Raw genomic sequence first — 24,835 nt, 5'->3', positions numbered from 1 at the left:
ATTACTCTCTGAGTACAGATAATGTAGTAGATATCACCTGCAGTCCTATGTAACACCACAGATAACACAGTGATAACTCTCTGAGTACAGATAATGTAGTAGATGTCACCTGCAGTCCTATGTAACACCACAGATAACACAGTGATAACTCTCTGAGTACAGATAATGTAGTAGATGTCACCTGCAGTCCTATGTAACACCACAGATACCACAGTGATAACTCTCTGAGTACAGATAATGTAATAGATGTCACCTGCAGTCCTATGTAACACCACAGATAACAGTAATAACTCTGAGTACAGATAATGTAGTATATGTCACCTGCAGTCCTATGTAACACCACAGATAACACAGTGATATCTCTCTGAGTACAGATAATGTAGTAGATGTCACCTGCAGTCCTATGTAACACCACAGATATCATACAGTGGTGGTCCTCTGTGAACGTCCTCAGAATTTGACTTTCGAGGCGACTTCCTCTGGGGTGACGGCGGTCAGGACGCAGGTGGGGATGGTACAGACGGGTCGGCTGCTTTCCTGCTGGGAGGTGCTGAACAATTATGGGATGGACTGAGGAGAGAGATGAGTTTATAATCTACAGCTGGGACTTTATAATCTCCGTCTTTCTTTCTTTCTGTCACTCTCTCCAAGCTGTAGATCCCATCACGGAGTAATGGAAGCCATGGAGGTCTCCATCTGGACCCTCAGCCTCATCCTCTTCATCGGTTGCGGTAGGTGCGATGCAGGTAGTTTTTGGCAGAGTTGGGTTTGTCCCGCGTTGCTCTGTGATTTTACATGGAATTACAACTTTCTTACTTCCTTCTCGTTTACAGTTATAATATTGCATAACTCCTGTACAGTTGTAGCAGAGCTGAGTCTGTCATTTGGCGCAGCTATAACTGCCATGTTTCACTGGAATATCTGGAAGGCAACAGAGATCAATCTCTCAGGAGACATGTTAAAGAAAAAAAAATAAAACAATTATGATTTTCCTATAAGATGTTGTAGAAGCTTTGCCTTATGTAGCCCAGGTGTAGCAGAGCTGACAGTGTCATTTAACAATCATTATGGTAGCACATTGTGTTACTGTAATATTACATGGGGCTGCAGGTATTTTTTTTCTATATAATCTGTACCCCGAGAACGTGACCAGCGCACAATGAAGGCAGCTCTGCTACATCAATAAATGCCTAATACAATACCCAACAAATGATCTCCTACATAAACAGAAAAAACGATGGAGTCCTGACTGACACATTGTAGCAAACTAACAGCTCTGTGCAGCTGGCGTCCTGGCTGCAGTTCACACTGGGTACAGTTGTATCCACTTCTCAGCTGAGCGCAGAACGTCTGTTCTCAATGACAACAATGATTTAGAAAATGGAGAAGAATTGTAACAAAGTATTTTCCATCATCAGTGTTAGACCACGTTCACACGTTCAGTATTTTCCATCAGTATTTGCAAACTAAAACCAGGAGTGGGTGATAAATACAGAAGTGTTGATTTGTTTCTATTATACTTTTCCTCTGATTGTTCCTCTCCTGGATTTGGCTACAAATACTGATGGAGAATACTGACCAAATACTGACGCTTCCCTTTAAGGCTTTCTTCTCTCAGGCCTCTACATGGAAACAAGAATGTTATTATTTACTGACAGCAAGTAAGTACCGTCCCTTTAAGGCTGAAGTACAATCCTGATGTTGTAGTTGAGCTATTGTGTAATTCAGTATCTTCTTAAAGGGGTTGATCACTTTGGTTAAGGCTCCACCTTTACTGCCGCCTCTCCCGTAGACAGTAGCTTTTATTTCTCTTTTATGTTTCCCGATTTGTTTCCAATTTATATTTAATATTTCTTTCAGGAATAACAGAAGGAATCCCGCAGCCCCGAGACCCGACCATAAGGAACTGCTCTGTCACCCCCCCAGTAAGACCCTCGTACCTAATATCACGGAACAGGTCACCTGTATACACTGAACTATCTGTGCAAGTCTTGGGCTACACGGCTGCTCCGGCCGCATGTAGCAATATATAGATACTAGTGATAAGCGAGCACTATAATGCTCGGGTGCTCGTTGCTCGGGTCCAGCACATTGGAATACTCGGGTGCTCGCCCTGAGCAACGAGCCCAATGTAAGTCTATGGGAAACTCGAGCATTTTTCAGGCGGCTCCCCCCGGCGGTCTGCAGAGGGCGTAAAATTGCCCAAATCGATGGGAACAGTGCTCAAATGACATGGTAACAGCATGGGGAAGACCCCTGGAAGCATTTCTGACTCCCAGGTCACCGCTGTCAACAACGTTGTCAGAGTATTACACCACTTTTACGGACTCACAATAAAACATACAAAAACAAAACCAAAATGGATTTTCCTGGGAAATATGTTAAAGAACATCGTTTCCAGGGTAATGACTTGTATATAAGGCAAAATAAATAACCAAAAACAAAAATACTCCTCCACACCTTGGGCTATGTTCACACGTAGCGTTTTTGATGCGTTTTTTGCACTTTTGCATTGCCTTCAACAGTGAAAAAAACATTTACGTGTAAATGTCATTTTAACATTTTACTACCTTATCTGGCCATGTGGTGTGTGACACATCATCAGACACATCCTGTTTCATTTATGAAGGAGGGACTCTGAAAGTCACAAAGCCTATTTTTATAGGGCAATCAGGCGGCCCTTGCTATTGTTAATGGGCCAGCAGTCAACCCTCACTATTGTTAGAGGGCCAGCAGTCAGCTATACTTTGTTGTTCCCATTATTAACCCCTTAAGGACCCTGGAATTTTCAGTTTTTGCATTTTCATTTTTTGCTCCCCTTATTCCCTGAGCCATAGCGTTTTTATTCTTTGGTCAATATGGCCATGTGAGGGCTTATTTTTTGTGGGACAAGTTGAACTTTTGAATGACATTACTGGTTTTACCATATCGTGTAGGGGAAAACGGGAAAAAAATTCCAAGTGCTGTGAAATTACAAAAAAGTGCAATACCACAGATTTTTATGTTTATTTTTTTACCATGTTCACTGAATGCTAAAACTGACCAGCCATTCTTATTCTCCAGGTCATTATGAGTTCGTAGATACCAAACATGTACGGGTTCTTTTTTATTTAAGTGGTGAAAAAAAATTGCAAATTTTGCTAAAAAAAAAGGCGCCATTTTCCAAGACTTGTAGCGCCTCCATTTTTTGGGATCTGGGGCCGGGTGGGGGCTTATTTTTTGTGGGCCGAGCTGAAGTTTTTATTGATACAATTTTGGGGTAGATCCAATGTTTTGATTGCCTGTTATTGCATTTTATTGCAATGTTGTGGCGACCAAAAATCGTAATTCTGGCGTTTAGAATTTTTTTCTTGTTACGTCGTTTACCGATCGGATTAATTCTTTTTTTTATATTGATAGATAGGGCGATTCTGAACGCGGCGATACCAAATATGTGTATGTGTTGTTTTTTTTTATTATTTTGAATGGGGCGAAAGAGGGGTGATTTAAACTTTTATATGTTTTTTATTTTTTTTTATATTTTTTAAAACATTTTTTTTTCACTGCTTGCTTGCTTCTATAGTCTCCATAGGAGACTAGAAGCAGCTTTTACCTGATCGCCTCTGCTACATAGAGATGATGAGCAGATCACCTCTATGTAGCAGAAATGCTCCTGTGCTATGAGCGCCGACCACTAGGTGGCGCTCATAGCGATCAGTACATGACAACCACTGGGGTCTGCTGCAGACCCAGGGTTGTCATGCCCACCCATCACGTGATAGGGTCACCGATGGGCGGGGTAAGTGACGCGCTTCCGCTGCGGAGATGTTAAATGCCACTGTCAGAGATTGACAGCGGCATTTAACGTGTTAACAGACGCGGGTGGATCGCGATTCCACCCGCGGCTGTTGCGGACACATGTCAGCGCTGTAATAATCAGCTGACATGTACCTGGTTGAGTGTGGGCTCAGCGCCGGAGCCCGCGCTGAGCAGGGGGTTCCCTATATTGTTAAGGGGTTAAGGAGCGGGTTCCCTATACTGTTATTGCGTATGCGGTGACTTCAAGGCCTGGCCAAAAATTGGACGCACTCCAATACCCCTTTGAAGAGACGTAGAGGAGGTCCTCATTAAAAAAATTGTTACCATTGTTAAGGAGTGGGTCTCCTATACTGATGAAAAACATTTACCCCTGGGGGTATACATGACCATACTGTATAACATACAGAATGTTAGAGGTAGGCCTCTAAAAAAAATTGCTACAGGCATCATAAACACCCTTAAAAAAAATTATGTGGGTGTTGCATCACGGTCACCCTGGTGATATGGTGGTGGAGGATGGGAAGAAGGAGAAGGAGTAGGACAACAGATCATAGCCAAAACCAGGAAGCGTATACCCATGTGTGGGTGTGAAAAGGTGCATGGGAATACACCCCCCCAAAAAAGCCACTGGATTTGACTTTATGTTACGCTACTATCATCCCGTGGTCTTGAGAAGTCTGGCCCAATCCAGCTCTTGTTCATTTTTATAAGAGTCAGCCTGTCAACATTTTCAGTTGACAGGCGGATGCGCCTATTGGTTATAATTCCACCGGCGGCACTAAAAACCCGCTCTGACGAAACGCTGGTGGCAGGGCAGGCCAAGACCTCCAAGGCGTAGAGAGCCAGTTCAGGCCAAGTGTCCAGCTTGGATGCCCAATAATTATAAGGTACAGAGGAATCACGGATGACATTGGTACAGTCAGCAAGGTACTCCCTCAGCATCTTCCAAAACTTTTCCCTCCTTGTCGGAGTACCCTGCGCATAAGGTCCTGGACGCTGGGAGGGTCTGAGAAAATTGTCCTACTCCTTTGACAGTGTTCCCCTGCCTCTGCTGTATCGTATTTTTGTCTCCCTTGCCTGTACCCCTTGGTTGTCCAACGAACTGTGACCTCTGCCGCCAGCGTTTTCAGATGGGAATTTTTTAAATAATTCCATAACAAGGGCCTTCTGGTACTGCAAAATTTTATTAGACCTCTCCGCCATGGGAAGGAGAGATAGAAAGTTCTCCTTGTAGCATGGGTCTAGAAGTATGACCAACCAGTAATTACTGTCGACCAAAATGTGTACAATGGGAGGGTCACGGGAAAGGCAGAGGAACATAAACTCAGCTATGTGTGGCAGACTATGAACAGCCAAGTTTTCTCTGTCCTGACCAAGAGGACGACTGTCCATGCTCTCCTCATTCTCCTCCTCCTCGTTCTCCCTCTCCTCAGGCCATCCACGCTGAACAGACAGTATCAATGTCTGGGTAGTATCGTCTGTTGCACAGGAAACCAGCTCCTGTTCCTCCTCTTCCTCCTCCTCATTATCACCCAATTCACATTGGCATGAGATGAGGCTGGGCTGTGTGGCCTCACCCTGTATGGTTCCTTGCTCCATCTCATCATACTCCGCCTGCAATGCCTCCTGTTTAATTGTGAGCAGCGAGCATTTCAGTAGACAGAGAAGTAGGATGGTGATGCTAATTATGGCGTCATCGCCGCTTACCATCTTGGTGGAGTCCTCAAAGTTTTGGGGGACGGCACAGATGTCTGACGTCCATTCCCACTCCTCATTTCTTATGTGTGGAGTCTGACCTGAATAATGAGGGGTGTGTTGAAGCTTGTACTCAACAACTACCCTCTGCTGCTTACAAATCCTTCCCAATATCTGAAACATTGAGTTCCAACACATGGTGACATCGGACACCAGTCGGTGAGTTGGAAGCTGCAAACGCTGCTGAAGCACGGCGAGGGCGGCAGAAGCTGTAGGTGACGTTCGAAAATGGGCACACATGCGCCGTACTTTGACAAGCAGCTCAGGCAGGTCTGGGTAGGTTTTGAGAAACCACTGAACCACTAGGTTGAGCACATGGGCCAGGCATGGTACATGTGCGAGCTTGTCTAGCTTCAGAGACACCAAAAGGCTCTAGCCATTATCACACACGACCATGCCTAGCTGTAGGTTCAGCGGTGACAGCCACAGATCTGACTGCTCTTTTATAACTATCAACAACTCTGCAGAGTTGTGTGGTTTGTCACCTAAGCATATTAGCTTCAGCAGTGCCTGTTGCTGCTTAGCCGAGGCAGTGCTGCGGTGCTTCCAACTGATGTGGTCATTTCAGAAATGGAGACTGAGGAGGAGGTGTAGGAGCTGTAGAATGCGAAGGCAGCCCTTATTGACCCAGGGCCAGCAATCCTCGGCGTCAGGAGGACGTATCCGTCCCAGGTACTGACTGGGTCCCGGCTTCCACTATATTAACCCAGTGTGTCGTAAGCGAGATGTACCATCCCTGGCCACAAGCACATGTCCATGTGTCCGTGGTTAAGTGAACCTTCCCAGTAACTGCGTTGTTGAGGGCACTGGTAATGTTCTGGGACACGTGCATGTGACATGAGGGGACGGCATACCGGGAGAAATAGTGGCAGCTGGGGACCGAGTATCGAGGTACAGCCGCCATCAGGCTGCGGAAAGATTTTGTCTCCATGAGCCTAAAAGGCAATATTTCTAGTGCACACATTCGAAAAATGTGTGAGTTTAGTATTGTGGCCTGTGGGGCGTTGGCTGTGTATTTGCACTTGCGTTCAAAGGACTGGGTTAGGGACAACTGAACGCTGTGCTGGGACAAGGACGTGGATGCTGACGGTGATGGTTGCAAGTGTGCAACGATAGATGTAGGGTGGGAGACATCTGCACAATGGACTGAGGATTGGCGTGCACGATCTGCTATACAGTGGTGTCACCCACAGAAAGGGTAGGACTGGGGCACCGGGACACTGGAAAATTCTCCGGTGGGCCCGGGTCCTCAGAAGGCCCCCGAGCTGGACACACGGGGGCCCCTGGTTAACATAGCTGCCGGTGCTCCGTGCTGGAAGGGCCCGGAGGGTCAGGAGGGCCCTTGCAGTGCGCCTGATGAGGGCAATCTGGCCTGCTTCTTGGACCCCCAGGCTACGGGGGGCCCATGGCCAGATTGCCCTTATCCTGTGCGGCGGGCAGGGAGCCATCCCTCCAGCTCCGCTGACGACAGGAGGAAAATGGGCTTCCTGCCCAGTGCTTCCTCCCTGACACAGGCTCATGCTGCTTGATGACGTCATTATGCAGCGCGAGCCTGTGTCAGGGAGAAAGATGCCGCGCAGAAAGCAGAGGACGAAGCTGCGGGCTGAGAGGTAAGTGTTTTTTTTTTTAAACTAATACACTGGACTGGAGATGGGGGAAATGGGGACAGCAATGGTGATGGAGGAGGTGGTGGGAGATGAGGGAGAGCAATGGTGATGGTGGGGGAGATGAGGGAGAGCAATGGTGATGGAGGAGGTGGGGGAGAACGAGGGAGAGCAATGGTGATGGAGGAGGTAGGGGGAAGAGGGAGAGCAATGGTGATGGAGGAGGTGGGGGGAGATGAGGGAGAGCAATGGTGACGGAGGAGGTGAGGGGAGATGAGGGAAAGCAATGGTGATGGAGGAGGTGGGGGGGAGATGTGGGAGAGCAATGGTGATGGTGGGGGGATATGAGGGAGAGCAATGGTGATGGAGGAGGTGGAGGAGGATGAGGGAGAGCAATGGTGATGGAGGAGGTGGAGGAGGATGAGGGAGAGCAATGGTGATGGAGGAGGCAGGGGGGAAGAGGGAGAGCAATGGTGATGGAGAAGGTGAGGGGAGATGAGGGAAAGCAATGGTGATGGAGGAGGTGGGGGGAGATGTGGGAGAGTAATGGTGATGGAGGTGGGGGCGAAGAGGGAAAGCAATGGTGATGGTGGGGGGAGATGAGGGAGAGCAATGGTGATGTATGAGGTGAGGGGAGATGAGGGAGAGCAATGGTGATGGAGGAGGTCAGGGAGATGAGGGAGATCAATGGTGATGGACGAGGTGGGGGAAGATGAGGGAGAGCAATGGTGATGGAGGAGGTGGGGGGAGATGAGGGAGAGCAATGGTGATGTAGGGGGTGAGGGGAGATGAGGGAGAGCAATGGTGATGGAGGAGGTGAGGGGAGATGAGGGAAAGCAATGGTGATGGAGGAGGTGGGGGGAGATGTAGGAGAGCAATTGTGATGGAGGAGGTGGGGGAGAAGAGGGAGATCAATGGTGATGGACGAGGTGGGGGAGATGAGGGAGAGCAATGGTGATGGAGGAGGTGGGGGAGAAGAGGGAGAGCAATGGTGATGGAGGAGGTGGGGGGAGATGAGGGAGAGCAATGGTGATGGAGGAGGTGGGGGGAGATGAGGGAGAGCATTGGTGATGGTGCGGGGAGATGAGGGAGAGCAATGGTGATGGTGGAGGTGGTGGGAGATGAGGTAGAACAATGGTGATGGAGGTGGTGGGGGGAAATGAGGGAGAGCAATGGTGATGTAGGAAGTGGAGGGAGATGAGGGAGAGCAATGGTGATGTAGGAGGTGGAGGGAGATGAGGGAGAGCAATGGTGATGTAGGATGTGGGGGGAGATATAGCATGGCGATGGGGGAGGTGGGGGGAGATATGGCATGGTGATGGAGGAGATGGGGGAGATATGACATGGCAATAGTGATGGAGGAGGTGAGGGTAGATATGGCATGGTAATGGAGGAGGTAGGGGGAGATATGGCATGGCAATGATGATGGAGGAGGTGGGGGAGATATGGCATGGCAATGATGATGGAGGAGGTGGGGGAAGATATGGCATGGCAATGGGGGAGGTGGGGGGGGATATGGCAATGATGATGGAGGAGGCGGGGGAAGATATGGCATGGCAATGATGATGGAGGAGGTGGGGGAAGATATGGCATGGCAATGGGGGAGGTGGGGGGGAGGGATATGGCAATGATGATGGAGGAGGCGGGGGAAGATATGGGATGGCAATGGGGGAGGTGGGGGAAGATATGGCATGGTGATGGAGCAGGTGGGGGAGATATGACATAGCAATGATGGAGGAGGTGGGGGAGATATGGCAATGATGATGGAGGACGAGGTGGTAGGCACAGATATGGCAATGATAATGGAGAAGGTGGGGGAGATATTGCGATGATGATGGAGAAGGTGGCGGAGATATGACTATGTTGGAGAAGGTGGGGGTGAGCAATGATGGAGAAGGTGGGGGAGAGCCATGATGGGGATGGGAGGGAGTAATGATGGAGGAGGTGAGGGGAGATGAGGGAGAGCAATGGTGATGGAGCAGGTGGGGGGAAGAGGGAGAGCAATGGTGATGGAGGAGGTGGGGGGAGATATAGCTTGGCGACAGGGGAGATGGTGGGAGATATGGCATGGTGATGGAGGAGGTGGGGGGAGATATGACATGGCAATGGTGATGGAGGAGGTCGGGGGAGATATGACATGGCAATGGTGATGGAGGAGGTGGGGGGAGATATAGCTTGGCGATGGGGGAGGTGGGGGGAGATATGGCATGGTGATGGAGGAGGTGGGGGGAGATATGACATGGCAATGATGATGGAGGAGGTGGGGGAAGATATGGCATGGCAATGGGGGAGGTGGGGGGGAGATATGCATGGCATGGTGATGGAAGAGGTGAGGGGAGATATTGTATGGTGATGGAGGAGGTGGGGGAGGTATGGCATGGCAATGATGATAGAGGAGGTGGGGGAAGATATGGGATGGCAATGGGGGAGGTGGGGGAGATATGCCTGGCATGATGATGGAGGAGGTGAGGGGAGATATGCATGGCATGGTGATGGAGCAGATGGGGGGAGATATATGCATGGCATGGTGATGGAGGATGTAAAGGGAGATATGCATGGCATGGTGATGGAGGAGGTGGGGGGACATATGCATGGCAATGGTGATTGAGGAAATGGAAGATATGGCATGACAATGAGGGAGGTGGGGGAGATATGCATGGCATAGTGATGGAGGAGGTGGGGGGGAGATATGGCATGATGATGGAAGAGGTGGGAGAGATATGGCATGGCAATGATGGAGGAGGCGGGGGAAGACATGGCATGGCAATGGGGGTGGTGGGGGAAGATATGGCATGGTGATGGAGCAGGTGGGGGAGATATGACATGGCAATGATGGAGGAGGCGGGGGAAGATATGGCATGGCAATGGGGGAGGTGGGGGAGATATGGCATGGCAATGGGGGAGGTGGGGGAGATATGGCATGGCAATGTTGATGGAGGAGGTGGGGGAAGATATGGCATGACAATGGGGGAGGTGGGGGAGATATGCATGGCATAGTGATGGAGGAGGTGGGGGGAGATATTACATGGTGATGGAGAAGGTGGGGGAGAGCAATGATGGAGAAGGTGGGGAGAGCAATGATGGGGATGGGAGGGAGTAATGATGGAGTAGGTGGGGGAGATGAGGGAGAGCAATGGTGATGGAGGAGGTGGGGGGGAAGAGGGAGAGCAATGGTGATGGAGGAGGTGGGGGGAGATATAGCTTGGTGATGGGGGAGGTGGTGGGAGATATGGTATGGTGATGGAGGAGGTGGGGGGAGATATGACATGGCAATGGTGATGGAGGAGGTGGGGGAAGATATAGCTTGGCGATGGGGGAGGTGGGGGGAGATATGGCATGGTGATGGAGGAGGTGGGGGGAGATATGGCATGGCAATGGGGGAGGCGGGGGAAGATATGGCATGGTGATGGAGCAGGTGGGGGAGATATGACATGGCAATGATGGAGGAGGTGGGGGGAGATATGGCAATGATGGAGGAGGCGGGGAAAGATATGGCATGGCAATAGGGGAGGTGGGGGAGATATGGCAATGATGTTGGAGCAGGTGGAGGGAGATATGGCAATGATGATGGAGGAGGCAGGGGAAGATATGGCATGGCAATGAGGGAGATGGGGGAAGATATGGCATTGTGATGGAGCAGGTGGGGGAGATATGACATGGCAATGATGGAGGAGGTGGGGGAGATATGGCAATGATGATGGAGAAGTGGGGGGAGAAATGGCAATGATGACGGAGGAGGTAGTAGGGGGAGATATGGCAATGATGGAGGTGGTGGGGGAGATATTGCAATGATGATGGAGAAGGTGGTGGAGACATGACTATGATGGAGAAGGTGGGGGAGAGCAATGATGGGGATGGGAGGGAGCAATGATGGAGTAGGTGAGGGAAGATGAGGGAGAGCAATAGTGATGGAGGAGGTGAGTGGAGATGAGGGAGAGCAATGGTGATGGAGGAGGTGGGGGAGAAGAGGGAGAGCAAAGGTGATGGAGGAGGTGGGGGGAGAAGAGGGAGAGCAATTGTGATGGAGGAGGTGGGGGGAGATATAGCATGGCGATGGGGGAGATATGCATGGCATGGTGATGGAGGAGGTGGGGGAGATATGGCATGGTGATGGAGGTGGTGGGGGAGATATGGCATGGCAATGATGATGGAGGAGGCGGGGGAAGATATGGCATGGCAATGGAGGAGGTGGGGGAAGATATGGCATGGTGATGGAGCTGGTGGGGGAGATATGGGAATGATGATGGAGCAGGTGTGGGAGATATGGCAATGATGACGGAGGAGGTGGGGGAGATATGGCAATGACGATGGAGGTGGGGGGGAGATATATCAATGATGATGGAGGAGGTGGTGGGGGGAGATACGGCAATGATGATGGAGGAGGTGGTAGGGGGAGATATGGCAATGATGGAGGTGATGGGGGAGATATTGCAATGATGATGGAGAAGGTGGGGCAGATATCACTATGTTGGAGAAGGTGGGGGAGAGCAATGATGGGGATGAAGGGAGCAATGATGTAGTAGGTGGGGGAGATGAAGGAGAGCAATGGGGATGGAGGAGGTGGGGGAGATGAGGGAGAACAATGGTGATGGAGGAGGTGAGTGGAGATGAGGGAGAGCAATGGTGATGGAGGAGGTGGGGGGAGAGGAGGGAGAGCAATGGTGATGGAGGAGGTAGGGGGAGAAGAGGGAGACCAATGGTGATGTAGGAGGTGGGGGGAGATATAGCTTGGCGATGGGAGAGGTGGGGGGAGATATGGCATGGTGATGGAGGAGGTTGGGGGAGATATGGCATGGCAATGATGATGGAGAAGGTGCGGGGAGATATGGCATGGCAATGATGATGGAGGAGGTGGGGGAATATATGGCATGGTGATGGAGGAGGTGGGGGAAGATATGGGATGGCAATGGGAGAGGTGGGGGGAGATATGCCTGGCATTGTGATGGAGGAGGTGAGGGGAGATATGCATGGCATGGTGATGGAGGAGATGAGGGGGAGATATATGCATGGCATGGTGATGGATGAGGTTTGGGGAGATATGCATGACATGGTGATGGAGGAGTTGGGGGGAGATATGCATGACAATGGTGATGGAGGAGGTGGGGAGAGAAATGGCAATGATGATGGAGGAGGTGGGGAAAGATATGGCATGGCAATGAGGGAGGTGGGGGGAGATATGCATGGCATAGTGATGGAGGAGGTGGAAGGAGATATGCATGGCATGGTGATGGAGGAGTTGGGGGGAGATATGCATGACAATGGTGATGGAGGAGATGGGGAGAGAAATGGCAATGATGATGGAGGAGGTGGGGAAAGATATGGCATGGCAATGAGGGAGGTGGGGAGAGATATGCATGGCATAGTGATGGAGGAGGTGGAAGGAGATATGCATGGCATGGTGATGGAGGAGGTGGGGGGAGATATGCATATCATGGTGATGGAGGAGGTGGGGGAGATGTGACATGGCAATGATGGAGGAGGTGGGGGAGTTATGACATGGCAATGATGGAGGAGGTGGGGGAGATATGACATGGCAATGATGGAGGAGGTGGGGGAGATATGGCAATGATGATGGAGCAGGTGGGGGAGATATGGCAATGATGATGGAGGAGGTGGGGGGAGATATGGCAATGATGGAGGAGGTGGGGGGAGATATGGCAATGATGATGGAGGAGGTGGTGGGGGGAGATATGGCAATGATGTTGGAGAAGGTGGGGGAGAGCAATGATGGGGATGGGAGGGAGCAATGATGGAGGAGGTGGGGGAGAGCAATGATGGGGATGGTGGAGAGCAATGATGGAGGTGGGGGAGAGAAATGATGGGGAATTATTTGGACTCTATATGCTGTTAATATCTGGTTTGGTCTCGGAGTGGTGGTATTTCTCCCTTGTATGTGGTATTATTCGGTCACTATGTGGTGGTAATATGTGGTCTGGTCATGGTGTGGTAGTATTTCTCCCTTGTATGTGGTATTATTCGGTCACTATGTGGTGGTAATATGTGGTCCAGTCATGGTGTGGCAGTATTTCTCCCTTGTATGTGGTACTATTGGTGTTGGTATAGTGGATTGTATTGTGTATGGCGGTCATTTGTTCTCTCTGATATTGATTAGGAGAAGCTTCTTTATTTCCATTAGTGATTAAATACTTGGAACAATATGCTCTTACAGGGGTTCTCCGGGGGAAAGCAATTAATCACCTCTCCACAGGATAAGTGATAAATTATTGATTAGTCGGGGTCTGACTACTGGGACCCGCACCGATTGGTAGAATGTGGAGCTTTTATCCCCATTAGACTGGAGCTCATGTGCGACTTGACCACTGATCCATTCATTCCCTCAGTGGCTGTTCTTGTTTTATTCTGGAAGCCCCAAAGAGAATGAATGGAGCTGCGGTCAGACGTCCCACCTGCTGCTGCAATTTAAAATGGGGATAAGTGTCCTGACAGGGATAAAACGTCCCCATTCTTCCAATCGGTGCGGTTTCCAATGTTCAGACCCAAGCGATCAATCAGTGATCACCAATCCTGTGGATCCCATGGATTGGTGATAACTTGCTTTAACCAAAGAACCCCTTTAATGCAAACTACTGTAATTGTACATCCCAGTTATAGTATGTGCACAGTATATGTGCAGGAGCCGCCTGTGATTTACAGCAGACGCTCCACTATAACGGGGATATCGGCTAACAGTTATTTGCATATTGCTGTAGGGTGGGCCCCGAGGATCAATTCCTCCTGTGGGCCCCAGACACCCCAGTCAGACACTGCCTAAAGACACTGTTTCTGGGCCCTGGCGTTCGGCCCAACTAGTCAGGTGCTTTGTCAGCATGTGCCTGAGCATGCTGGTGGTGGTCAGGCTGCTAGTTTTGTTACCCCTGCTGATGCAGGCATAGGAGAGGTTGCAAATGGCCTTTTTGGGGTTATCTGAACAGTCTTTAAAAAAGAGCCAGACTCTGGAAGACCTAACAGTTGTACTGGCAACTTCCGTGGTATTGGTGTTTTGGGGAACAGTTGCCCGCCTTGTGTCTGTGGCCACGACACTGCTTGTTCCTGCCTGTTGTGGTGCTACGCCTCTCTCCCTCTCTGTGCTGCTGTCCTCGCTCTGCATGTCACCTTGTCAGGTTGGGTCAATGACTTCATCATCCACCACCTCGTCTTCCACTTCCACACCCTGGTCCTCTTCCTTTCTGGCAATTGTGTCTTATCATCATCATCCACCTCTTGTGACACTTTCCCACTGTCGCTTTCGTATGACCGTGGCTGCTCAAATATTTGGAAATCACTACACGCGATCTCCTCTTGACCCGCTTGAAGCTGGCCGGGCGAGAGGCCCAAATCTATAAATGGAAAAGTGAACAGCTCTTCGGAGTGTCCAAGTGTGGGATCAGTCAGTTGTCTCCGGATACTCGGCATGGTGGGAGGAAGGAGGATCAGGGTGAGGAATATGCGGTCCAGACTCACGGCTACTGAGACTTGACCGTGTGGAAGACAGGGTGGTGGTGGCGGCAAAGTGACTGGAAGCATTATCCGCTATCCAGCCAACAACCTTTTCACACTGCTCTGGGTTCAATAGTGGTGTGCTGCGGTCGCCTAGAAATTGGGACAAGAAGGTAGTTCGACATGATGTGGGTGTTTGTTGTGCTCCCTCAGCAGGCACAGTTTCATCTTGCCCATGGCCTCTGCCTCGGCCTATGCGTGCACCGTCACCATCACGTCCACTTCCACGTCCCTTGCCACGCACCTTTACCATTTTAAATGGAGTGGAATATTTGGCACGCTCCACAAAATGTCGGTATTATTATCGCAGTAATATGGGATCACATTTGATTACCACGGTTTTAGGAACTGGCCTTATAGATGTGGTATTGGTCAGCGGCCAAGTGTGAATAGGTTCAACAAAACACAGATGGCTGACTTTAAATGGGGTGGAATATTTGGCACATTCCACAAAATATCACGATTATTACCGCAGTAATATGGGATCACATCTGGTGATGGAAAAGTTTCTCTGCTTCCATAATACAGTAAAGAGAATAAAATCACAAAAAAGCTGGCTGTATTCTGCTAACAAGCAAATGGAGCAGTAAAATGGAGTACTGTATTGCTTTTTAAGCAAATAAAAGCAAAAAAAATAGCCCTGATATGTAGGGCTATGGATATCTGTAACAGCAGCAGCAGCAGACAGGACGTGCAATGGACGCTTTTCTGCTCATACACTCTCCACAAACTCTGCCTGCCTCCTGCTATCACCACTGACTATATACAGCTGGATTAGTCCTCAGAAGGACTGTTAGTTCAGATGGATATATACTGTATATTAGAGATGAGCGTTGTTCTACTCGAACTGTTCGCCAATCTCAAATTCGAGCTGTTTTGGGCGGTGTTCGAGCCGTTCGGCGAACACGAACGATTTGAGAAAAATTCGGCTGTTCGAGGTTTTGTTCGATAACTGTTCGTGCACCAAAATCATAACTGGATTTTTTCTCAGTAATGATGAAAATTAATGTTAATACGCAGTTTGAGTGTACAGCGGGGCGGGGGGAGGGGCAGGGGATGGATCTCTGCAGGAATAATGAAGATCTCCATTTTTTTTTCTCTTTCCCGCATTTGCAGTGGGGAGGTGCAATCTGTCAGCCTATCAGCAGCGCACACACGGAGCGAAGTGCTTTTTTTCACACAAGCAAGGGCATGTGTGATTGGCAGTGTATGTCACATGTCCTTGCCCTATAAGACCAAGCCATCTTCCCCGTCGCCACCATTTTCTCACTGCTGCAGCTGCGTGTTAGACGGCACCGCTGTTGCTGTGTGCGCTATACCTTGTTAATTTCAAGCCAATTTTCGCACAAATCTACAGATAGCTTGGGAGTAGGGAATAGTTGTGATTGCAGTCCTTTTAAGGACTAGGTTACATCATTTCCTACGACTTTTATCAGGCAGGTCTGTGCTCTTAAATAGATAGATTGTGGGAGTAAAGACTAATTGTAATTGGAGTCCTTTTCAGGACTAGGTTACATCAGTTCCTATCAGTTTTTGCCAGGCAGGTCTGTGCCAGTGCTGTGCAAGTTTTTTTCACAGCATTTGGCTGAATCTAGCAAAGCTAATCCTTTTTGGCCTATTGCAGAGTGTGTTAGTCAGTGGAGTAGCCTATCTGTGTTGCAAGATATACCACCTGTGTATAGAATACCAATTTTTTTACTGCACCTAGTGAAGTAAAATCTTTTGGGCTTGCATCATTCTATTAGTCCATCTATACTGACCTCCACCAGGTTGCAAACTGAATATAATTTTTTTCTGCATCTAGCTCTGAAAAAATATTTGGGCTTCTAGCTGTGTGTGGGACTTGTTGTATTAGTCCATCTATACTGACCTCCATCAGGTTGCAAACTGAATATATTTTTTTCTGCATCTACCTCTGAAAAAATATTGGGCTTCTATCTGTGTGTGGGACTTGTTCTATTAGTCCATCTATACTGACCTCCATCAGGTTGCAAACTGAATATAATTTTTTTCTGCATCTAGCTCTGAAAAAATATTTGGGCTTCTAGCTGTGTGTGGGACTTGTTCTATTAGTCCATCTATACTGACCTCCATCAGGTTGCAAACTGAATATAATTTTTTTCTGCATCTAGCTCTGAAAAAATATTTGGCCTTCTAGCAGTGTGTGGGACTTTCTCTATTAGTCCATCTATACTGACCTCCATCAGGTTGCAAATTAAAAATAATTTTTATCTGCATCTAGCTCTGAAAAAATATTTGGGCTTCTAGCAGTGTGTGGGACTTGTTGTATTAGTCCATCTATACTGACCTCCATCAGGTTGCAAACTGAATATATTTTTTTCTGCATCTACCTCTGAAAAAATATTGGGCTTCTAGCTGTGTGTGGGACTTGTTCTATTAGTCCATCTATACTGACCTCCATCAGGTTGCAAACTGAATATAATTTTTTTCTGCATCTAGCTCTGAAAAAATATTTGGCCTTCTAGCAGTGTGTGGGACTTTCTCTATTAGTCCATCTATACTGACCTCCATCAGGTTGCAAACTGAATATTTTTTTTTCTGCATCTAACTCTGAAAAAATATTTGGGCTTCTAGCTGTGTGTGGGACTTGTTCTATTAGTCCATCTATACTGACCTCCATCAGGTTGCAAATTGAATATAATTTTTTTCTGCATCTAACCCAGCCAATAGTTTTGGCCTAATACCACAGTTTGGCCACTCAGCTCTGCTCGGTTCCCATCCATTGTTTTTTTGTGCAAACAACTCCAGAGTTGTGAATTAGTTAACCACCAAAATGCGTGGAAAAAGGCCTGCTGCTGGTGGAAAGGGGAATAGGCGTGTTGGGAAAGGGAAAAAAGGTTGTGTCCGTGTGGTAGGTGTTAAAGCAACATTAACATCTGCAGAAGAAAGACCATCTTCCAGCCAAACTAAAATGTCTACTTCTTTTAGCGGACAATGTGATAAGATCCCTTTCTTACGGCCACGCCAATCGCTACAAATTCCAGATGAGGCACAAAAACAGCAGGTGCTTCAACGGATATCAAGTGCTCCTTTAAGTGGGCTCTCCTCCACATCAACTTCAACATCACAAATACTCCAGTCCTCAAAGGTGTCACCCCAATCGCACTTGCTTCCTCACAGCTCCCAAGTCTCCAGCTGCCCGTCTGAGTATGAGGTAGAACAGATGGTTGAGTCTGCAGAGCTGTTTACTCATACTATAGCCTGGGAATCAGAGGTCGGCTCCAGCGCTTCTGTGAATCCAGACGAGGAAATGATCTGCACTGATGCCCAGAATCTTTATGAGTCGGATCCAGGACCAGACGCAGAAGGTTCTGACCATAATGTAGACCCTCATTCCCAAACTGTAACTCCTGTTGGTGGAGACAATGAGGAAGACGATGATGAGACTCAAATACCTGATTGGAGCGACAATTTTAGTTTTTTGTCAGGGCAGGAACAGGTTGGCTCTGAGGACGACGGGTGTGATAACGCACAGGGTGATGATGATGAGGTTGGAGATCCCACTTACTGTCAACCCACAGTCAGCCAAGAGATGAGGTCAGCAGAGGAGGTGGAGGAAGATGCTAGTGACGACGAGGTCAGGTTGCGCCTTCCTGGACAGAGACGTAGTACTGGAAGCACGTCAACAACTGCATCCTCAAACACAACTCTGCCTCTCACCACAAGTCGTGGTGGCTCTTCAGGTCGCATGGGTGCTAAGCCTTGCATAGCCTGAGCATTTTTTCAGATCGATAAAGATGACCCAACTCGTGTTATCTGTAACATTTGTCAGCAAAAGCTAAGTAGAGGCCAAAAAATACATAGTTTGAGTACTTCATGCATGAACCGGCACATGGACATGAAGCATAAGTTGCAGTGGGAAGCTCAGTGTGCTACAATGCGGCCTAGCCGGCCGGGCCAACCAGCGTCTGCCATATCTTGTGCATCCGTGGCCTCTTCATCCTCTGTGACTGGGGGGACAGCAGTCACACCTGTTTTGGGGCGCAGACCTGCCACCTCTTTACCCGCAACAGCCAGCATGATTGGCAGGTCATCATTTTCTTTGGAGGTGGTAACACCAGCTGGTGTTGAGCGCTGTCCGACATCGATAGCACCACCTTTGGATCAAGGCAACCTAACATGTCCGCCTGCATCTGACGCGCCCCCTGGGCCATATTCTTTAGGGGAATACCCGGAGCCGGATCAGATGGGGGTTGTAGTCTCCGAGTGGCTGTGACCCGGTCCGTGCCCAGGGTGTCAAGCTCAGAGTATGTGGCAGTCCTACAGATGTTACAAAGTTCGTTATGTCGACTACGCCACCCGTTGGATTGCGGTCACTACGGCCGCCGCTGCAGCAGGGTCCGCTGAGGCTGATGGTGTTGGTGCAGCTTTAGATAGTATAACCCCCAACGGGAGGGGTATGGCCTCAGGGGGTCAGGTGCAGAGGATGGGGGTTGTGGTAGTGCAGCGTAGATGATAATAAAGACAGAGTCGGGTTGTGCAGTTCAGGGTGTTTACTTACTGCAGATATTCCGGTCACTCCGGCCTTAAGTGACCACCCGAGCCGTGCTGCGTCCACCAGGTCCTGGATTCAGCCAACCCCCAAGCAAGTCCGGAGCGTGTCCCTGAGCCCTCCTTCTTGTCCTTTCTTCTGGCCGTCCCCACCAGGGATCCACCTAGGTCCAGCTCCCTCGGGCCTTCTGTTGGGAGACCCTTGGCCTTGGGTTCCCTGACCCTACATGTGGTTTGCCTTCAGGGTGGAAATGGTGGGTGGCCGTGGCAGATCCTGCCCACGGCCTCCGGTCTCTGGCTGAGGTATGCTTTAGCCCCCACCAGTTTGGGATCCGGTACCCTTTTGCCAACTCTTCACCCTAGGTTTGTATATGGGTTCTCAGAGTTCCTTCTGTTTCCCCCTCTGGGTCTTTCTTGCTCCACTCTCACTCTCTCTGGGGCTGCTCTGCTCCTCTGCTCTCTTCAGGTTACACTCTGACAGACTGACCCTGATCTTAGATGGTGCCCACCTTAAATACTCCCTCTATGTGTGAGCTCAGGTGACCAGCACCCAATGAGCTCCTATCTTTACCCAGGCTGCTCCCCCTATCTGCCCCTACACTACTGGGATGTACCACCCCCCCTCCCACTCCAGCCAGGAACAGACTCGATCGTACCTGCACATTTCTAAGTGGGAGTACCGTTGGTCTGTTCCTCGGAAATGGGATGTGTGTAGTGCATGCAGCTTTCTGAGCTCAGTTCCACACTCCATCCTTACCCGGGAGTGGAATATCACACCTCTGGGTTGAGGTGCAATACCCCTGTAGCAGCCGAATCCTCAGGGTGCTACATTCCCCCCTGGTAAATCACAGCACGTCCTCGGGCTGTAAGATATAAAACATCATCCAAACATACAATTTTTTTTTTTTTTTCATAAACAACATAATAAAACATATAAAACATATATATTAGCAGCATCATAAAACTTTTCATATTAACATTCTTGTTTCTGGTTCCTCCTCCGGACACTGTGCAACGTGTGCCCGGGAAAAGTGCAACAGTTTCTCTTAGAAAAAATGGTTTTCCTATAAAACCGGTAGGGGGCGCTTTAGGAAGCGCAACTATTTACAAGGGGTAGTAGGGCCGCTCTCAGTCCTCGGCCAGCTAATGGGAATAGGGATGACCGCTCTCAGTCCTCGGTCAGTGGGATTAAGGGAAATACGGGTAACAGTTCAATTCTCTGGTCCCAACGGGGACTATATTAGCAACAGTTCACTGTGCCCCGACGGGCAACTATATACAGCTTGTACTCTGCTGTACTTAACGACGGCGTCCTCCTGCTCTTTCTTTGTGGTTACCTTTAGCTTCAGACCCGTCCGGGTCCTCTTGCTCTTCCTCACACCGCAGCTCCTCCTCCGTCAGGCGATGCACATGGAGGGCGTAGGGTCCTTTGGCACACTTGTGCCGGGTGAAGGTGACCTCGTCCCCTATATACAGGTCACGTCCTCTGTGTCCCTCCGGTAGGTGGGACTCAACGTCTCTTCTTGTCACGAAGACGTCGCCTGGGGTGCGGTGATCTCGGATGAAGCCCCACCCGTGCTGCATATTAAACTTGATCACAGTCCCGGTGGAAGGGGGACCATGAGCTGCACGGGGACTCCTCCTGGCCCGGCTCTTCTGCTCCGCGCTCTTTATTTGGGCTTGTTGTTCCCGGACCCGCCTCTCTCTCCGCTCCCTCTCAAAGACCTCGAGCTGCTGGCGGCAGCACTCTGCACGCTCCGCTGCGGCTGCCCGAGTCTCCTGAGTGAACCCCATGAGGTCTTCTCCGGTGGGGTCCCACTCGAACTGTGCCTCCTCCAGCGGGGGCGAGGTCCTCTTTACGGGCTTCGGAGCCGGAATCAGGGGCTCGTCTAGGGCTCTCTCTTTCCGGAGTCGGGGATGGTGAAACTCCGGTGGCCATATAAAGGGCTGCCCATCCGGGCACGTATGTTGGGCGAACAGATCTTCTCCCAGATGCGGCACTCTTGATTTTATGGGCGTGGTGGTGGTGGTGCCCGGGTTGCCCAGGCCTTGCGGCCAGGCCTGGGGCACCTGGAAAGTGAAGGGCACCGTAAGGACGGCGGCGCCCTGGGCTACTTGGCCCTGCGACCAGGCCGGTGGCTCCGCGGAGGTAGGGGGCGCTGTTGGTATTGCGGCGCCCGGGGGTACTAGGCCTTGCGACCAGGCCGATGGTACTTCCTGCTTGGTCACGCTCGGGGTCGAGACGTGTGACGTCACAGGGGTCGCGGCTCCCGTTTGAGGCCTAGTCTGCGGCGGTGACGTTGCAGCGACGGGCACGGCAGGGGATACTTCGGGCTCTGCGACGGGGAGCTGGGGCAGGTACACGGTTTCCCGGTTTGGGGTAGAGACATCCCCTTTACCTGCCTCCCTTCGTTCGGCTCCCTTCTCGGCGCCGTCTCCGGCCTTCAGTCCTCCTGCGCCATCCTCAGAGGCGGTCTGTCTCCTCGTCTCGGGTGGCGTGCTCCGCTGACGGGTTCTTGTCTGCTGGGCCATCTCACGGCTCCACTCCGCCAACGTCTCTCGCTGCACCCGGGCCATCCTCCGTGCGAGGCCCTCCAGCGCAGTCTGTGCACACTCCCGATCTCGGGGGAGCTGTGCCAAGACCTCCACTAAGCCTAGTGGGGTCGTTGCTTCTAGCAGGCTCCTGACCAACGGGTCGGTGCTGCTCTGCTCTCCTCTCGTTGTCTCCAGCAGGCTCCTGGCCAGCGGGCCGGTGCTGCTCTGCTCTTCTTCCATCTCCGGGTAAGCTTCTTCTGGACTCTCCTCCAGACGTCTTGTCTCCGGGTGCGCTCTCTCCAGACTGCTCCAGGCGACACCCATCTTTGCTCTCTCCTTCTCAGTCCTCCCACTTCGAGGGCGGTCCCGGGGCCACTTGGTGATTGTCAGTTCCAGGGGCAGTTCTTTCACGCTGACAGACACCTCTAGCATCACAGTCTCTGTTGGTGGGGGCGGTTTCCACTTTTGGCGCCATTTTCGGTCCTGGCCCACGATGGGAGGTGGCCTCTTGCCACCCTCTGGCACGCCCATAATGGCGTCCGCTCTTCCAAGGCGGGAAATCCTTGGAAATGGCGGGAATCGTCTCCCAGTGGCGGGAAACTCCATGGATGGCGGGAAAAAGCTGCAAATGGCGGACAACCGGCGGGAAACGACCTGTGATGGGGCCCGTTGGCGGGTACCCTCCGGAACCGGCAGGAGACTTCTTTTTGAGGTAACGGTGTACTTTTCTTCAGGCACGCAGTACCCGGTGGTTGCGGGCACGTGATCCTGCCGACTACGCCAAAGTTGACGCGCCCCCTGGGCCATATTCTTTAGGGGAATACCCGGAGCCGGATCAGATGGGGGTTGTAGTCTCCGAGTGGCTGTGACCCGGTCCGTGCCCAGGGTGTCAAGCTCAGAGTATGTGGCAGTCCTACAGATGTTACAAAGTTCGTTATGTCGACTACGCCACCCGTTGGATTGCGGTCACTACGGCCGCCGCTGCAGCAGGGTCCGCTGAGGCTGATGGTGTTGGTGCAGCTTTAGATAGTATAACCCCCAACGGGAGGGGTATGGCCTCAGGGGGTCAGGTGCAGAGGATGGGGGTTGTGGTAGTGCAGCGTAGATGATAATAAAGACAGAGTCGGGTTGTGCAGTTCAGGGTGTTTACTTACTGCAGATATTCCGGTCACTCCGGCCTTAAGTGACCACCCGAGCCGTGCTGCGTCCACCAGGTCCTGGATTCAGCCAACCCCCAAGCAAGTCCGGAGCGTGTCCCTGAGCCCTCCTTCTTGTCCTTTCTTCTGGCCGTCCCCACCAGGGATCCACCTAGGTCCAGCTCCCTCGGGCCTTCTGTTGGGAGACCCTTGGCCTTGGGTTCCCTGACCCTACATGTGGTTTGCCTTCAGGGTGGATGTGGTGGGTGGCCGTGGCAGATCCTGCCCACGGCCTCCGGTCTCTGGCTGAGGTATGCTTTAGCCCCCACCAGTTTGGGATCCGGTACCCTTTTGCCAACTCTTCACCCTAGGTTTGTATATGGGTTCTCAGAGTTCCTTCTGTTTCCCCCTCTGGGTCTTTCTTGCTCCACTCTCACTCTCTCTGGGGCTGCTCTGCTCCTCTGCTCTCTTCAGGTTACACTCTGACAGACTGACCCTGATCTTAGATGGTGCCCACCTTAAATACTCCCTCTATGTGTGAGCTCAGGTGACCAGCACCCAATGAGCTCCTATCTTTACCCAGGCTGCTCCCCCTATCTGCCCCTACACTACTGGGATGTACCACCCCCCCTCCCACTCCAGCCAGGAACAGACTCGGTCGTACCTGCACATTTCTAAGTGGGAGTACCGTTGGTCTGTTCCTCGGAAATGGGATGTGTGTAGTGCATGCAGCTTTCTGAGCTCAGTTCCACACTCCATCCTTACCCGGGAGTGGAATATCACACCTCTGGGTTGAAGTGCAATACCCCTGTAGCAGCCGAATCCTCAGGGTGCTACACATCTTCCTCACAGACCGGCAGTTTGCCGGGGACACCCTTATCAACCCCGTCTAAGCACAATAGCCAGCCCTCGGTCCCTCAGATGTGGACAAGTAAAAGACCATTTCCTCCTAGCCATGAGAAAGCTAAGAGGTTGAATTTCACCATCTGCAAGCTCTTGGCTACAGAAATGCTGCCTTTCCGCCTGGTGGACACAGAGGATTTTCGAGACCTTATGTCCGTCGCAGTGCCCCAGTACCAGATGCCCAGTCGGCACTACTTCTCAAAGAAAGGTGTGCCTGCGCTCCACCAGCATGTCGCACACAACATCACCGCTTCTTTGAGAAACTCTGTGTGTGACAGGGTGCATTTCACCACAGACACTTGGACGAGTAGGCATGGACAGGGGCGTTACATGTCGCTGACTGGGCACTGGGTAACTATGGTGACAGCAGGACAAGGGGCTGCTGTCCAAGTCTTGCCGTCCCCACGAGTTGTGCGTCAATCCTCTTTATGTCAAAGTTCCTCCACTGCTTCTGCCTCCTCAACCTCCTCTCGGTCTTCCACCTGCACCCAAAGCCTGTCTGGTCATGCCACAAGCTTTCTAACTGCGCAGAAGGGATCCTGCACACCTCCTTACTATGCTGGCAGCAGGGCTCAACGTCATCAGGCGGTTTTTACTTTGAAATGTCTGGGAAATGTGAGTCACACAGCTGAGGAGTTGTGGTCAGCTCTGGAGAACCAATTTCATGAATGGTTGTCTCCACTGGACCTGAAACCAGGGAAGGCCGTGTGCGACAATGCTGCAAACCTGGGTGCGGCCCTTCGCCGGGGCAATGTCACACACGTGCCTTGTATGGCTCACGTGTTGAACCTGGTTGTCCAGCAATTTTTAGCCCACTATCCCAGACTAGATGGCCTTCTGCAGAGGGCACGGTCGCTGTGTGCTCACTTCCGCCGTTCGCATCCCGCAGCTCAGCGACTTACATCTCTACAGAAGTCGTTGGGCCTGCCACTTCACCGGCTAAAATGCGATGTGCCTACCCGGTGGAATTGAACTCTGCACATGTTGCAGCGACTGTGGCAGCACCGACAAGCCCTGGTGCAATACGTTCTGACGTATAGCCTGGGCCAACGAGATTCAGAGGTGGGGCAAATCACGCTGGAGGAGTGGTCTCAG

General features: G+C 50.9%; 1 protein-coding gene across 2 annotated transcripts in view; it reads left to right on the top strand.

Moving 5' to 3' along the window:
* The first annotated feature begins 562 nt into the window (after positions 1-562).
* XPNPEP2 (X-prolyl aminopeptidase 2) overlaps positions 563-24,835 on the top strand; it is a 112,884-nt gene continuing 88,611 nt past the window's right edge. The window contains exons 1-2 of one of the 2 annotated variants that reach the window (XM_073642185.1): positions 563-746; positions 1,861-1,925. In XM_073642185.1, coding sequence (XP_073498286.1) covers positions 674-746; positions 1,861-1,925 — 138 coding nt within the window. In that variant the 5' untranslated portion in view covers positions 563-673. The remainder of the gene's footprint in view (positions 747-1,860; positions 1,926-24,835) is intronic. The other variant, XM_073642186.1, reaches the window with a different exon arrangement.

Source organism: Phyllobates terribilis, unplaced genomic scaffold, assembly GCF_046119375.1.
Source record: "Phyllobates terribilis strain yellow unplaced genomic scaffold, ASM4611937v1 Scaffold_7__3_contigs__length_470593459, whole genome shotgun sequence".
Classification (NCBI taxonomy): Eukaryota; Metazoa; Chordata; class Amphibia; order Anura; family Dendrobatidae; genus Phyllobates; species Phyllobates terribilis.
Note: the sequence above shows the minus strand (reverse complement) of the source record. Positions and strands in the feature narration are given on the sequence as shown.